At 43.4% G+C, this 17129-nt stretch overlaps 2 protein-coding genes across 2 annotated transcripts in view; both read left to right on the top strand.

Moving 5' to 3' along the window:
• Positions 1 to 7495: 7495 nt before the first annotated feature.
• Positions 7496 to 10094, top strand: LOC131193664 (zinc finger and SCAN domain-containing protein 26-like). The gene is made up of 4 exons (XM_058174114.1): positions 7496 to 8234; positions 8489 to 8603; positions 9800 to 9908; positions 9977 to 10094. Exons 1-4 carry the CDS (start codon positions 7821 to 7823, stop codon positions 10092 to 10094), a joined length of 756 nt encoding a protein of 251 aa, XP_058030097.1. The 5' UTR covers positions 7496 to 7820.
• Positions 9745 to 17129, top strand: part of LOC131192846 (zinc finger protein 43-like) — a 52589-nt gene continuing 45204 nt past the window's right edge. The window contains exons 1-5 of the mRNA XM_058172397.1: positions 9745 to 10580; positions 10835 to 10949; positions 11066 to 11133; positions 12295 to 12897; positions 13151 to 13265. Coding sequence (XP_058028380.1) covers positions 10167 to 10580; positions 10835 to 10949; positions 11066 to 11133; positions 12295 to 12897; positions 13151 to 13265 — 1315 coding nt within the window. The 5' untranslated portion in view covers positions 9745 to 10166. The remainder of the gene's footprint in view (positions 10581 to 10834; positions 10950 to 11065; positions 11134 to 12294; positions 12898 to 13150; positions 13266 to 17129) is intronic.

The following is a 17129-nucleotide window of genomic DNA, read 5'->3' as shown; positions in this document are numbered from 1 at the left end:
TGGCAGGAATAGCCAACACTCCAGAAGATAGGCTCAAGTTACAGAAAGATCTTGACAGACTTGAACATTGGGCGCTATCTAACAAAATGAAATTCAACAGTGAAAAAAGTAAGGCTCTACATTTAGGCAAAAAAAACCAAAATGCACAGGTACCGTATATGTGGTACCTTGCTCAATAGTAGTAGTACCTCTGAGAGGGATCTTGGAGTCCTAGTGGATAACCATTTAGATATGAGCCAGCAGTGTGCAGCAGCTGCTAAAAAAGCCAACACAGTTCTGGGCTGCATAAACAGAGGGATAGAATCAAGATCACGTGAAGTGTTAGTGCCACTTTATAATGCCTTGGTAAGGCCACACTTGGAATATTGCATCCAGTTTTGATCGCCACAATGTAAAAAAGATGTTGAAACTCTAGAAAGAGTGCAGAGAAGAGCAACAAAGATGATTAGGGGACTGGAGGCTAAAACATATGAAGAACGGTTGCAGGAACTGGGTATGTCTAGTTTAATAAAAAGAAGAACTAGGGGAGAAATGATAGCAGTGTTCCAATATCTCAGGGGTTGCCACAAAGAAGAGGGAGTCGGGCTGTTCTCCAAAGCAACTGAGGGTAGAACAAGAAGCAATGGATGGAAACTGATCAAGGAAAGAAGCAACTTAGAACTAAGGAGCAATTTCCTGACAGTTAGAACAATTAATAAGTGGAACGACTTGCCTGCAGAAGTTGTGAGTGCTCCAACACTGGAAATTTTTAAGAAAATGTTGGATAACCATCTGACTGAGATGGTGTAGGGTTTCCTGCCTGGGCAGGGGGTTGGACTAGAAGGCCTCCAAGGTCCCTTCCAACTCTGTTATATTATATTATATATTAAAATTGGCAATGCTCTATCAAATCCTGTTCCTGTCAAGAGTGGTGTTCCTCAAGGCAGCGTCCTTGGACCAACACTCTTCATACTATACATTAATGATCTTTGTGACCATAAAGGGACGAGACAGGGATGTCCCCTGTCTCCATTACTTTTTATTTTAACTTTAGAAATTCTTTTGAATAAAATACGTAGCTCCGATCAAATAAAGGGAATTAGAGTTAAACATCAAGATTACAGATTAAGAGCTTTCGCAGATGACTTGGTTGTTACTGTATCTCAACCAACATACTCAGCTACTGGTTTAAAAGATATAATTGGTCAGTATGGTAAAGTATCTGGATTTAAGGTGAATCAGCAAAAGACAAAGATGATAACTAAAAATATGAATATACAACAAAAAGAAGAGTTAGAAAGAATTACAGGTTTTGAAATCGTTAAAAAGGTTAAATATTTAGGAATATATATTACAGCTTCAAACGTCAAATTATATAAAAATAATTATGAGGTATTGTGGCAGAAGGTATGGAAAGAAATGGAGAGTTGGAAGAAGTTACAACTATCCTTGTTGGGAAGAATAACGGCTATAAAAATGAATGTTTTGCCCAGGTTTCTATTTTTATTTCAAATGATACCGGTGCTTAAGAATGATATTAAATTACAGGAATGGCAAAAGGGGGTTAATAACTTTGTATGGATGGGCAAAAAACCAAGAATAAAATTAAAAATAATGCAGGATACAAGGGAAAGGGGGGGTCTTAAAATGCCTAACTTGAAATTGTATTATGAAGCAGTTGTTTTATCATTAATTACTGATTGGATTAATTTAACTGAGGAAAGAGTTTTGAATATAGAAGGTATGGTTTGTTATATGGCTGTACGCCTATATATTATATGATAAGAAAGTAGATAAAATATTTAAAAATAATATAATTAGAAATGCATTATTGAGGGTTTGGAGGAAATATCAATATAAATTAGATGGAAAGATTCCAATATGGGCAATCCCGAGACACATGATAGAAAATATAAATATATATCAAAAGATGGAGGTAGTTACCTATAAAGAACTTCTTTGTATGGAAAAGGGGGAATTACAATTAAAATCCAGAGAAAAGATGGGGGAAGAAGGGAAAAATTATACATGGTTCCAATATGGACAATTACAAGCTAGATGGAAATTAGATCAAAAAATAGGTGTTAAGCAAACTGAGGATAATTTGTTAAAACAAATGAGAGATCAAGGCCAACAGCATATTAAGAGGTTGTATAATGTATTAGTAGAAATAGACTCAGAGTCCGAACTAGTTAAGGATTGTATGATTAAGTGGGCACAAAATTTTCAGCAACCAATAATGTTGGAAACTTGGGAAAGAATTTGGGTGAGGAATGTTAAATTTACACAAGCGCAAAATATGAGAGAAAATTTTTATAAGATGTTTTATAGATGGCATTTAGACCCCAAAAAGTTGTCATGTATGTATCCTAATGTACAGGCTAAATGTTGGAGATGCGATTGTGAAGATGCCACTTATTACCATATATGGTGGACTTGTAAAAAAGTTAAAGCATTTTGGATTAAAGTATGGTGGATCATGCAGAATATTTTGAAAAAGAAGATTAAGTTTATTCCGCAGTTCTTTCTACTAGGAATTATTATGGACTGTACAGCTATAGAGACTAAATTGATTTTGAACTTAATAACAGCCGCAAGACTTTTGATTGCTCAGTATTGGAAGAAAGAAGAATTACCTACAATTGAAGAATGGACACTCAAAGTATCAAATCTGGCAGAGATGGCAAAAATCTCCGCTTACTTGAAAGACTATACACTAGAAAAATATATTTTAGAATGGAAAATGTGGATTGATTATATACAAAATAAGTATCAGATAAAAAAATATCGAATAGCATATGAGTAAATTTAGGAAATATTTTGTATTAGATATATTTTTGAAGGAGAGGGGAATTGAGAGTGTGACTAAGTGTGGTGTGACTAGAGATTATAATTTAGGAATTATTTTAGATTATGATTGTTAGTTTTGATACCCTGCATTTTGTTCTGGGAAGTCGGGGTGGGGGGTGGGGGGTAAGGAGGAGGGGAATTGGGTGGGGTTCGGTAGAGATGGAGTGATGGTTAATGTACAGGGATTATTGAAGATGTATAAATATAATTAATGTAGGGTCGGGTCTGCCTAGTTACCATTTTAGAATGGTGAGGAGGGAGAAAAGAGAGAGTAGGAGGTAGGAAAGAGGAGAAGAGGAAGGAAGATGGGTAGAAGAGGGAGAAGGAAGGTGTAGGGTGGAGGGAGGAGCGGATGTAGATAAGAGAAGGAGAGGAAGGTCTGGAAAGTAGAAGAAGGTAGAAGAGGGAAGAGTGTTAAAAAGGGTGGTGGTGACTGGGCAAGCCCGACTAATTGTATATGACTGTACATTGGATGAATTATTTGATATGATTGTAAAAATAAAACTTTTTATTAAAAAAAAAAAAAGATCTTTGTGACCATATCTCAAGTAATTGTGTTCTCTTTGCTGACGATGTCAAACTATTTAACACCACAGACAATACATCTATCATTCAAAAAGACCTTGATCATCTAACCGCTTGGTCTAAAACTTGGCAACTCCAAATCTCAACCAGCAAATGCTCAGTTTTACATATAGGAAAAAAGAACCCAAACACTAAGTACATACTTGATGGACATTACCTTACAGATGACCCCCATCCCGTTAAAGACCTTGGAGTTTTCATGTCAAATGATCTAAGTGCCAAAGCCCACTGCAACTACATAGCAAAAAAAGCTCTAAGAGTTGTAAACCTAATCTTACATAGCTTCTTTTCCAAAAACACTACACTACTAACCAGAGCATATAAAACATTTGCTAGACCAATTCTAGAATACAGCTCGCCTCTTTGGAACCCTCACCACATCTCTGACATCAATACAATTGAACGTGTCCAGAAATATTTTACAAGAAGAGTTCTCCATTCCTCTGAAAACAACAAAATACCTTATCCCACCAGACTTGAAATCCTAGGCTTAGAAAACTTGGAACTCCGTCGCCTTCCAAAGACTTAAGTTTAACTCATAGAATCATCTATTGTAATGTCCTTCCTGTTAAAGACTACTTCAGCTTTAATTGCAATAATACAAGAGCAACCAATAGATTTAAACTTAATGTCAACCGCTTTAATCTAGATTGCAGAAAATATGACTTCTGTAACAGAATCATCAGTGCTTGGAATACTTTACCTGACTCTGTGGTCTCTTCCCATAATCCTAAAAGCTTTAACCAAAAACTTTCTACTATTGACCTCACCCCATTCCTAAGAGGACCATAAGGGGTGTGCATAAGCACACAAACGTGCCTACCGTTCCTGTCCTATTGTTTTTCTTTTCTTCTTCCTATATATATATGCTTATACCTCCTAATATTTACTCATATATATGTTTATATACTATATAATCTTTTTGTATGATGCCTACATATATTGTTGTGACAAAATAAATAAATAAATAAATAAATAAATAAATAAATAAATAATCCAATTACCACATCAAACAAGAAGAAGACCTTCTGCGCACAAAATCTAATCGAGCTTTCTATAATTTTGTGAACAACAAACTTAAAGACTCGAGATCCATCCCACCCCTAAAAGAACCTAACGGTAAAGAATGTAATAATGAATCAGTTAAAGCAAACCTCTATAACACATTCTTCGGCTCAGTCTTTGTTAACGGTAATGGCTCATACCCAACATTCCCCAGTCGTACCAACAATGATTACAACGACCTAAGACTAATAGATTTCACAGAGGATGATGTTGAAAAGGCCCTTCGCAAACTGAAACAATCTCTATCTATTGGACCTGATGGTCTATGTGCATATTTCTTAAAAAAACTTTCCACTAATGTAGCAAAACCTCTAAGCATAATCTTTGAAAACTCCTTCAGGACCAGCTCCCTTCCCAAACTATGGTCACTAGTCACGGTCATCCCTGTCTTCAAAAAAGGAGACCCCAGTCTCGTTGAAAATTACAGACCAATTTCTTTATGCTGCGTCACCTGCAAAGTAATGGAATCAATCATTAACCGATCCATCACCCTCGACCAAGAAACAAACAACCTACTCTCTAAAAATCAATTTGGTTTCAGAAAAATTTATTCTGTAATTTACAACTTCTTCACTGCAAAAACATATGGACTACAAATCTTGATCAGGACAAAGCAATAGATGCAATTTACATAGACTTCTGTAAAGATTTTGACTCAGTGGTACATGACAAACTTCTTCTAAAACTAAAATCCTACGACATCTCTGGACCCCTGCATAATTGGATAACAGCGTTCCTATCAAACCGACAAGTGGTCAAAATTGGCAGTGCCCTATCAAATCCTGCTCCCGTCAATAGCGGTGTTCCCCAAGGAAGCGTCCTAAGGCCAGCACTCTTCATATTATACATTAACGATCTTTGTGACCGATGATGTTAAACTATTTAACACTACCAACAATGCGGCTATCCTTCAAAGAGACCTTCACTTTGTATCGGAATGGTCAAAAATTTGGCAACTTCAAATCTCAACCAGTAAATGCTCTGTCTTACACATTGGTAAAAAGAATCAAAACACAAAATACAAGCTCGATGATCATTACCTTGTAGATGACCCTCACCACGTTAAAGACCTTGGAGTTTTCATAGCAAATGATTTAAGTGCTAAAGCCCACTGCAACTACATTGCAAAAAGGCTTTAAGAGTTGTAAACTTAATCTTATTTATTATTTATTATTCATATTTGTATACGCCCTATCTCGAAGGACTCTTGCGAAGCTTCTTCTCCAAAAATATTACATTACTAACCAGGGCATACAAAACATTTGCAAGACCAATTCTTGAATACAGCACACCTGTCTGGAACCCATACCTCATTTCGGACATTAATAGAATCGAGCGTGTCCAGAAATATTTTACAGGAAGAGTCCTCCACTCATCTAAATACAACAAAATACCTTATGCCACCAGACTTGAAATCCTGGGTTTAGAAAATTTAGAACTCTGTCGCGTTCGACATGACTTGAGTTTGACACATAGAATCATCTGTTACAATGTCCTTCCTGTTGAAGACTACTTCAGCTTCAATCGCAACAATACACGAGCACACAATAGATTTAAGCTTAATGTGAACCGGTCCAACCTTGATTGGAAAAAATATGACTTTAGTAACAGAGTTGTTAATGCCTGGAACGCACTACCTGACTCTGTGGTCTCTTCCCCAAATCCCCAAAGCTTTAACCAAAGACTATCTACTATTGACCTCACCCCATTCCTAAGAGATCTGTAAGGCGTAAGAGCACAAGCGTGCCTACCGTTCCTGTCCAAATGTTTCTCTTATCGTATCCAATTAGTGTAGTTATCTCATGCTTATACTTATATATGCTTGAATATCGTATAGTTATTTCATGCTTATGCTTATATATACTGTTGTGACAAATAAATAAATAAAAATAAAATAAAAACCCTGAAGAGATTTAATGTGGAGGAAATAAATATGCAGCTGCTGTCCAAGTGGGAGACACGGACACAAACTTTTAATTTTATTTCAATATAAATGTATTTCACATCCGCAGCAGACACAAAGGAACATCCTGAGGTAAATCTCAAACAGCGCCCAGAAGGAAAAGGCGGGAAAAAAGGGAAACGCCTCCTTTCCACCCGCAGCAACCAATCAGAGCGCAGATCCCCTCAGGCGGGAGCCCGCCCTCCCCCCCTCAGCCGCAACGGGGTCTTCAAGACCTTTGGGCCACTTTCTCTTTTGGGGAGAGATGACGGCATCTTCCAGTATCTCAGGGGCTGCCGGAAAGAATATTTATTTTTTATTTTCTCTTCCCTTCCCTTCTATTCTATCAATAAGAAGCAGACGGAAGGAAAGAGGTGGAAGTGGAGATGCACTATATATAAGAAATCAACCAAATCGCTCTGGAATGCATTTGGGTTGATATGAAAGCGGGAGAAGAAGCACAGAGGTCGAAGCCTTTGTCTGACAGGGAGCCATGGAGAGAGGGGCCTTTCTTCCCCCTACTCCCATGCCCATCATCCCCGCCCTCTCCCTTCCCCCTCCCACGCGCTCCTCTTTCCCGCCCTTTCTACCATCCTGGCACTTCGCCCCAAGTCCACCAGGGGGCGCCCTCTGCCAAGGGAAGGGAACCACAGGCGCTTCCCCATTGGCCCACTGGAGGGCGAACGTCACATCTGACTCTCCAGAAGAGGCTGAGAAGGAAGTGACGTCACAAACGCTTGCCTCTCTAGGACTCCGCCCTCGCTCTCCTTAATCCCTGGGACCCCGGAGGAGGCGGAGAGGCTGCGGGAGAATCTGGAGGGGGGCGGGGGTACATCCAGACGTGCCCCTGGTGAGGGGGGCTCTTCCCGGGTTCCATGCTCCCCAACCCCCCTCTCCCTGCAGGGGGAACTGGGGATCCGGGGAGGGGCCCGAGTGGGGGGAGGGGAGGCCCAGCAGGAGAGGAGAGAAGCCGGGCGAGGAGGAGGCAGGATTCGCACTAGGCTCCCCGAGGGCCCCATCCTGTCTCCGGAGGAGGAGAGAAGCGGGGAGGCCTCCCCAGCGGCCTCCTTCCCGGACCTGCTGCGGGGGGTGGGGGGACCTCGGCCCTGGGCTGGGATGAGCCGCTGGAGGCTCCGGGCAGGTTGGGTGAAGGTCGCTCAGTGGCTGAATCCCACTTTCTAATTCTTTCTGTTTTTCTTCCCATCTCAGATACAGAAACTGGAAGCCATTTGTGGTCTTTGCAAGGAAAACTTTTCTCTTGGGGGAGAAAAAAAGAGCAGAATCACCTGCAGGGATCAGTCCTGCGGCCCTAGAAATGGTCCCGTGAAAGGAAGAGGCATCTGGAGACCCACCAGAGTCCTTGGAGCCATTTGGAGTTGCTCTGCAGGACGGAGAAAGGATGGAGGCACAACCTTTGGGAAAGGAGGGAGCCGGAAAAGGCCTTTCAGCTGCTCAGCCTCGGAAGGGGAGGAAGCTCTGGACAAGAACCAGGCAGAAGATCCTGGAGGAGGAAACCATCCTCCCTTCAGAAGTTCAGCCCTGGAACTTCATCCAATACCGGGAGGCGGAGGGTCCCCAAGGAATTTGCAGCCGACTCCATGAGTTTTGCAGGCGATGGCTGAGACCAGAAAAGCACACCAAAGCCCAGATGCTGGACCTGGTGGTTCTGGAGCAGCTCCTGGGTCTCCTGCCCCCAGAGATGGAGGGCTGGGTGCTGGAGTGTGGAGCAGAGACCAGCTCCCAGGCGGTGGCCTTGGCTGAAGGCTTCCTCGAGAGCCAGGCAGAGGAGCAGAAGCAGCAGGTCCAGTTGCAGGTGAAAAACTTTAGGGAGCTCAGAAGGGAATAAAGAATGTGTTTGAATCCTTCACCCCTCCTTCCCAAACTTCTCTGACATTCATTCTATGTAGCAATTCTCCAATTCTTGTAGGACATTGTTCCATTGTTTTCTCACTCAATGTCACTGATGGATATTGGGGGCTTTGAGATTGTGTTCCGAATATAAGAATCCATTTTATTTCGTGTGATGTACATTAATTCTGCTTCTATTTTCCTTCCTCCTGTTTGAAGTGTTGCACTGTGGAGATCAGAGATCCTGAGGGAAGGAAGAACCCATCAAATCCCCCCCAGGAGCTATTTTTCAGGAGGATCCCTTGGGAAGATCAAAGTCAGGACACCTCAGGAGGTAATGGAAAATCCTCCGATTACTCATCTGTCCTTCGCCGCTTTCTATAGAATACCTCCTATTTTGTTAATTACATTTTGAATTATTTATTCCTTAGAGAACAAAGAATGAAGGTTTCTGGTTTTATGACGGAGATCAAACAGCGTTGACCCTCCAAATCAAGTAAGAAAGGAAAATTTATTAGATTTCTATTCTCCTTCAGGAAAGCGGATGTGCAGAGTGCTCTCCTTCTATTTTCCCCTTTTTGGACTGGGTTATTTTGTGTTCTTCCACAACATGGAAAGCAGAATAGCAGCTTCAAGTTGCTGTCAGCCACCATAGCTTCCTCTGATTATTTTGTTTTGTTCTAGTCCTCCATCTTTGAGTTTACAAGAAGGAATTTTTAAAAGTCTTTCAAGAAATAGGAATAACGATCACAGTGACAGTAACTGCTACAGACTTTCTTTTGGGAGAGATGACGGCATCTTCCAGTATCTCAGGGCTGCCGGAAAGAATATTTATTTTTATTTTCTTCCTTCCTTCTATTCTATCAATAAGAAGCAGACCGAAGGAAAGAGGTGGAAGTGGAGGTGCACTATATATAAGAAATCAACCAAATCGCTCTGGAATGCATTTGGGTTGATATGAAAGCGGGAGAAGAAGCACAGAGGTCGAAGCCTTTGTCCGACAGGGAGCCATGGAGAGAGGGGCCTTTCTTCCCCCTACTCCCATGCCCATCATCCCGCCTCTCCTTCCCACGCGCTCCTCTTTCCCGCCCTTTCTACCATCCTGGCACTTCGCCCCAAGTCCACCAGGGGGCGCCCTCTGCCAAGGGAAGGGAACCACAGGCGCTTCCCCATTGGCCCACTGGAGGGCGAACGTCACATCTGACTCTCCAGAAGAGGCTGAAAAGGAAGTGACGTCACAAACGCTTGCCTCTCTAGGACTCCGCCCTCGCTCTCCTTAATCCCTGGGATCCCGGAGGAGGCGGAGAGGCTCCGGGAGAATCTGGAGGGGCGGGGTACATCCAGACGTGCCCCTGGTGAGGGGGCTCTTCCTGGTTCCATGCTCCCAACCCCTCTCCTGCAGGGGAACTGGGGATCCGGGGAGGGGCCCGAGTGGGGGGAGGGGAGGCCCAGCAGGAGAGGAGAGAAGCCGGGCGAGGAGGAGGCAGGATTCGCACTAGGCTCCCCGAGGGCCCCATCCTGTCTCCGGAGGAGGAGAGAAGCGGGGAGGCCTCTCCAGCGGCCTCCTTCCCGGACCTGCTGCGGGGGGTGGGGGGACCTCGGCCCTGGGCTGGGATGAGCCGCTGGAGGCTCCGGGCAGGTTGGGTGAAGGTCGCTCAGTGGCTGAATCCCACTTTCTAATTCTTTCTGTTTTTCTTCCCATCTCAGATACAGAAACTGGAAGCCATTTGTGGTCTTTGCAAGGAAAACTTTTCTCTTGGGGGAGAAAAAAAGAGCAGAATCACCTGCAGGGATCAGTCCTGCGGCCCTAGAAATGGTCCCGTGAAAGGAAGAGGCATCTGGAGACCCACCAGAGTCCTTGGAGCCATTTGGAGTTGCTCTGCAGGACGGAGAAAGGATGGAGGCACAACCTTTGGGAAAGGAGGGAGCCGGAAAAGGCCTTTCAGCTGCTCAGCCTCGGAAGGGGAGGAAGCTCTGGACAAGAACCAGGCAGAAGATCCTGGAGGAGGAAACCATCCTCCCTTCAGAAGTTCAGCCCTGGAACTTCATCCAATACCGGGAGGCTGAGGGTCCCCGAGGACTTTGCAGCCGACTCCATGAGTTTTGCAGGCGATGGCTGAGACCAGAAAAGCACACCAAAGCCCAGATGCTGGACCTGGTACTTCTGGAGCAGCTCCTGGGTCTCCTGCCCCCAGAGATGGAGGGCTGGGTGCTGGAGTGTGGAGCAGAGACCAGCTCCCAGGCGGTGGCCTTGGCTGAAGGCTTCCTCGAGAGCCAGGCAGAGGAGCAGAAGCAGCAGGTCCAGTTGCAGGTGAAAAACTTTAGGGAGCTCAGAAGGGAATAAAGAATGTGTTTGAATCCTTCACCCCTCCTTCCCAAACTTCTCTGACATTCATTCTATGTAGCAATTCTCCAATTCTTGTAGGACATTGTTCCATTGTTTTCTCACTCAATGTCACTGATGGATATTGGGGGCTTTGAGATTGTGTTCCGAATATAAGAATCCATTTTATTTCGTGTGATGTACATTAATTCTGCTTCTATTTTCCTTCCTCCTGTTTGAAGTGTTGCACTGTGGAGATCAGAGATCCTGAGGGAAGGAAGAACCCATCAAATCCCCCCCAGGAGCTATTTTTCAGGAGGATCCCTTGGGAAGATCAAAGTCAGGACACCTCAGGAGGTAATGGAAAATCCTCCGATTACTCATCTGTCTTCCCTTCGCTCGCTCTTCTCTTCTATAGAATACCTCCTCCTATTTTGTTAATTACGCATTTTGAAATTATTTATTCCTTACAGAGGAACAAAGAATGAAGGTTTCTGGTTTTTATGACGGAGATCAAACAGCGGTTGACCCTCCAAATCAAGTAAGAAAGGGAAAATTTATTAGATTTCTATTCTCCCTTCAGGAGGTGAAGCGGATGTGCAGAGTGCTCTCTCCTTCTATTTTCCCCCCTTTTTTGGACTGGGTTATTTTTGTGTTCTTCCACAACATGGAAAGCAGAATAGCAGCTTCAAGTTGCTGTCAGCCACCATAGCTTCCTCTGATTATTTTGTTTTGTTCGGTAGTCCTCCATCTTTGAGTTTACAAGAAGGAATTTTTTAAAAGTCTTTCAAGAAATAGGAATAAACGTATCACAGTGACAGTAACTGCTACAGACTTTCTTTTTTGGGTTGTAATTCTTTGACTTGGAATTGTGCAAGGCTAATGAAAAATAAAATACATTGCCACATTACCATTTTTATAAACCCACATTTATAACCTGTAATTTTCTCTTTGTTTTCTTCCTTTCAGCCAGAAGGCTGAGAAGCTGCAGAAGAATCTGGCCGGGGGGGGGGGGACCATCCAGACGTGCCCCGCGTGAGGGTGGGGGCTCTTCCCGGGTCCCATGCTCCCCAACCCCCCTTTCCCTGCAGGGGGAACTGGGGATCCGGGGATCCAGGGAAGGGCCCGAGTGGAGGGAGGGGAAGGTCGGCCTTGCGGAGGCCCAGCAAGAGAGGAGAGAAGCCGGGCGAGGAGGAGGCAGGATTCGCACCAGGCTCCCCAAGGGCCCCATCCTGTGTCCGGAGGGGGAGAGAAGCGGGGAGGCCTCTCCAGCGGCCTCCTTCCCGGCCCTGCTTGGGGAGGGTGGGGGGACTTCGGCCCTGCGCTGGGATGAGCCACTTGGGGCTCCGGGCAGGTTGGGTGAATAATAATAATAATTTAATTTTTATACCGCCCTTCTCCAGAAGGACTCAGGGCGGTTCACAGCCAGAAAAAAACAACAATGAATGAATACAATACAAGTAAAACAATAATTAAAAAACTTATTCAAATTGGCCCCAATTTAAAATACATTTAAAACCATAAAACCCATTTAAAATTTAAAAATCCAATAATAAAAATTCTAAAAATTCTATGCCAGTCCTGCGCAGAAAAATAGGTACGTCTTCAGCTCGCAGCGGAAGGTCCGGAGGTCAGGAAGTTGAAGGTCGCTCAGTGGCTGAATCCCACTTTCTAATTCTTTCTGTTTTTCTTCCTATCTCAGATACAGAAACTGGAAGCCATTTGTGGTCTTTCCAAGGCAAACTTTTCTCTTGTGGGAGAAAAAAAGAGTGGAATCGCTTGCAGGGATCAGTCCTGCGGCCCCAGAAATGGTCCCGTGAAGGAAAAGGCATCTGGAAACCCACCAGAGTCCTTGGAGCCATTTGGAGTTGCTCTGCAGGACAGAGAAAGGATGGAGACACAACCTTTGGGAAAGGAGGGAGCCGGAAAAGGCCCTTCAGCTGCTCAGCCTGGGAATTGGGGGAAGCTCTGGACAAGAACCAGGCAGAAGATCCTGGAGGAGGAAACCATCCTCCCTTCAGAAGTTCAGCCCTGGACCTTTATCCAATACCGGGAGGCTGAGGGTCCCCGAGGACTTTGCAGCCGACTCCACGACTTTTGCAGGCGATGGCTGAGACCAGAAAAGCACACCAAAGCTCAGATGCTGGACCTGGTGGTTCTGGAGCAGCTCCTGGCTCTTCTGCCCTCAGAGATGGAGGGGTGGGTGCGGGAGTGTGGAGCAGAGACCAGCTCCCAGGCGGTGGCTCTGTCTGAAGGCTTCCTCGTGAGCCAGGCGGAGGAGCAGAAGAAGCAGGTCCAGTTGCAGGTGAGAAACTTTAGGGAGCTCAGAAGGGATAGAGAATGTGTTTGAATCCTTCACCCCTCCTTCCCAAATTTCTCTGACATTCATTCTATGTAGCAATTCTCCAATTCTTGTAGGACATTGTTCCACTGTTTTGTCACTCAACGTCACTGATGGATGTTAGGGGCTTTGAGGTTGTGTTCCGAATATAAGAATCCATTTTATTTCATGTGATGTAACTTAATTCTGCTTCTATTTTCCTTCCTCCTGTTTGAAGTGTTGCACTGTGGAGATCAGAGATCCTGAGGGAAGGAAGAACCCATCAAATCCCCCCCAGGAGCTATTTTTCAGGAGGATCCCTTGGGAAGATCCAAGTCAGGACACCTCAGGAGGTAATGGAAAATCCTCCGATTTCCCATCTGTCTTCCCTTCGCTCTCTCTTCTCTTCTATAGAATACCTCCTCCTATTTTGTTAATTACGCATTTTGAAATTATTTATTCCTTACAGAGAAACAAAGAATGAAGGTTTCTGGTTTTTATGATGGAGATCAAACAGCGGTTGACCCTCCAAATCAAGTAAGAAAGGGAAAATTTATTAGATTTCTATTCTCCCTTCAGGAGGTGAAGCGGGTGTGCAGAGTACTTTCTCCTTCTATTTCCCCCCCTTGTTTGAACTGGGTTACTTTTGTGTTCTTCCACAACATGGAAAGCAGAATAGCAGCTTCAAGTTGCTGTCAGCCAGCATAGCTTCCTCTGGTTATTTTGTTTTGTTCGGTAGTCCTCCATCTTTGAGTTTACAAGAAGGAAATTTTTAAAAGTCTTTCAAGAAATAGGAATGAATGTATCACAGTGAGAGTAACTGCAACAGACTCTTTTTTGGGGGGGTAATTTTTTGACTTGGAATTGTGCAAGGCTAATGAAAAATAAACACTCACATTGCCACATTACCATTTTTATAAACCCTCATTTATAACTTGTAATTTTCTCTTCTTTGTTTTATTCCTTTCAGCCAATGGCTCAGACTACTAGATCAATCAATGATAGACAGAGTGATAGGTCAGTTAATCCAGAAGTGGGATTACTTTACTGAAAGGCACTGAAGGTTTTGCAGAATTAATGAACTTGATAAAACTTCCTCAGATATTTCTTCAGTGAAAGCAATTTTCAGATTTGCCCATTTTCTCACCTAAAATTAGGACCTGTGTGACGCACAGCCATTTAATTGAGTGCACCCGTTGGTGACCGCTGTTCTAGTCCAACCCCCTGCTCTGACAGGAAGCCCTATAACATTTCAGATAAATGGCTGTCCAATTTTGTTCTTTTTAAACACCTCCAGTGTTGGAACCCCCCCAATTTCTGGAGGCAGGTTATTCCACTGATTAATTGTTCTCACTGTCAGAAAATTTCTCTTTACTTGAAGGTCGGTTCTCTCCTTGAATAGTTTCCATCCTCTGTTTCTTGGAACACTGCTATCATGTCACCCCCTGGTCCTTCTTTTCATGAAACTAGACATACCCATTTCCAGCAACCTTTCTTCATATGTTTAAATTTTTGGCACACAAAGAGAAACAGGTTAGCCATCACTGACCTATTCTATGCCTGTGCATTTGGTTTTTCTTTCCTAAATGTAGAACCTTACATTTCTCACTGTTGATTCCGTTTTGTTAGATGGGCCCAATCTGTCGATCCTTCTATTTCTCAAGCTTCTTTTCTGGAGTGTTGCTTTCCTGTCAATTTGGTCTTGTCTGCAAATTTGATGAATTCCCCTTCAACCCCCTTGTCTAAATCATTGATGAACAGATCTTGCGAATCCTCCTGTTCTGTTCTTTTTTCTGTGTTCAGGAGAGTCTTGTGTCCTTCGAGGAGATGGCTGTGTCTTTCTCTGAGGAGGAATGGTCTCAGCTGGATCCTGACCAGAAAGCACTGCATTCGAAAGTGATGCTTGAAAACCATAGGAACGTGGTCTCTCTGGGTAAGAGTTCTCTAGTCCCTAATCAGAGAGTTCAAGAAGACAGATTATAGTTAATAATAATAATAATAATAATAATATTTTAATTTTTATACCGCCCTTCTGTAATATGGGCCTGTTTTTGGCCTCCCAAACCCACCATGTATCCCATTTTTGCCTTCTCCAGCATCAGGGAGGGCAAAAACAGAATGTGCAGAGGCCAAAAAGTATTTTTTTTCTTGCTTTCCTTCTCTAAACCTACATGCGTCTTATGGTCCACATTGGGAAAATGTGGCAAGCTGTCAGTTCCTTTGCCTACTTGGGTGCATTTGCAGAAAAAAGAGGCCTAATGTAGTGAGAGATCCGCAAGGTCAGTAGTGGGAAATCTAGCACTATTGATCTCACGTGATCTCGCACTACAGTGCTTTAGGCCTCTGTTCTCTGCTAACCAAGGCCTGCACGAGATCCAGGGCAAAGTGCTTTGCAAAGAGTGGGAAGGCCTGTTCATTTTTAAAGACTTTTGCCTGGATCTCGTGCAGTCCTCAGTTCTTAAACAAACATAAGCCTAAAGTACTGCAGTGTGAGATCACGCAAGATTAGTAGCCTGAGATCTTGCACTACTGGTCTCGTGATCTCGCACTAAAGTACTTTAGGCCTCCTTTCTCTGCGAACTGATGCCTGTACCTGATCCGGCCGAAGAGCCCTTGCAAGCTGATGAGACTTTGGGGCAGGGAAATAGCCATTCTTGAAGCTTCCCAAACTTTCCAGTCTCAGCGCAAAGAGCCTTTACAACCCAATGGGAGGCTTCAGGAAGGGATTTCACTGCAAAGTCTCATCGCTGGGATCAAGGAACGGGCCGAGCGGGGGTCCCGCCTGCCAGACGGACACCGTGGAGCAGCTGTTCCAAGATGCAATAGGGAAGAAGGAGATTGTTTCAAAATTGTTTCATTTCTCACAGTTCTCTGCTGGTATTAACCCACCCTAATAAATGTAATAAATACGTTTAGACAAGAAAAACAAAATTTACAGATACAGTATACGTAGTACCCTGCTCAATAGTAGTTGAACCATTTAGATATGAGCCAGCCGTGTGCAGCAGCTCCCAAAAAAGCCAACAGAGTTGTTGGCTGCATAAACAGAGGGATAGAATCAAGATCACGTGAAGGGTTAATATCACTTTATAATGCCTTGGTAAGGCCACACGTGGAATACTGCATCCAGTTTTGCTCGCCACAATGTAAAAAAGATGTTGACAAGAATAACAAAGATGATTAGGGGACTGGAGGCTAAAATATAAAGAACGGTTGCAGGAACTGGGTATGTCTAGTTTAATAAAAAGAAGGACTGGGGTGACATGATGGCAGTGTTCCAATACTGCCACAAAGAAGAGGGAGTCAGGCTGTTCTCCAAAGCACCTGAAGGCAATGGGTTGGAACTAATCAAGGAGAGAAGCAACTTAGAACTAAGGAGAAATTTCCTGACAGAGCAATTAATCAGTGGAATAACTTGCCTCCAGAAGATGTGAATGCTCCAACACTGGAAGTTTTTAAAAAGATGTTGAATAACCATTTGTCTGAAGTGGTCCTGCCTAAGCAGGGGGTTGAACTAAAAGACCTCCAAGGTCCCTTCCAACTCTTGTTATTCCAGTCTGTTCCTTAACTCAAAACTGACCGAGTGAGATTTGCATATACAGTATATACCATAGATAATTGTAAAGAAAGAAATGTTTTCTAGATATTTTCAAAGCGTTTATGACTTATGAATATAGAAATCATGCTGTCTATATCACACCACTGTAAGCATGCAAACATACAACCTAATGGAATTTCAGAGAAACTCAGAAGGAAATTCATTTGACTTTCTACACTTTGATCTTTTTCTCTAACCTTGTGATCATTTTCATTTCCCTTTTGCTTTGAAGGTAATAATGGGCAGGAGGATCAAGATTTCTGTGAACCGTTCCAAGGGATCTATGCTAAAGATGGAACAGAGAAGTTTGGAATTCGAATGGAATTAGGGAGCCATGAGAGAAACCAGTCAAAGAATTGGAATCAGGAAAGTTCGTCTTCCACCGATGCTCCAATGGAAGACTTTCTTGCCCAACAAAAGAAAAGAATGAAAAAAGACGTTAAGAAAAGTGTGAAACTAATCAAACCTAAAATACAAGTAAATGAACACTATTTAACCCAAAACAAAGGAGAAGATGCTATAAGAAGACATAACGGACAAAATTACAATGGGACATTCATTCGTTCACTAGGAAATAACTTCCTTACATCTGAAAAAACGATTGACACAAAAGAGAAAC

Source organism: Ahaetulla prasina, chromosome 2 (assembly GCF_028640845.1).
Source record: "Ahaetulla prasina isolate Xishuangbanna chromosome 2, ASM2864084v1, whole genome shotgun sequence".
Lineage (NCBI taxonomy): Eukaryota > Metazoa > Chordata > Lepidosauria > Squamata > Colubridae > Ahaetulla > Ahaetulla prasina.
This window is presented reverse-complemented; position numbering and strand designations above follow the sequence as displayed.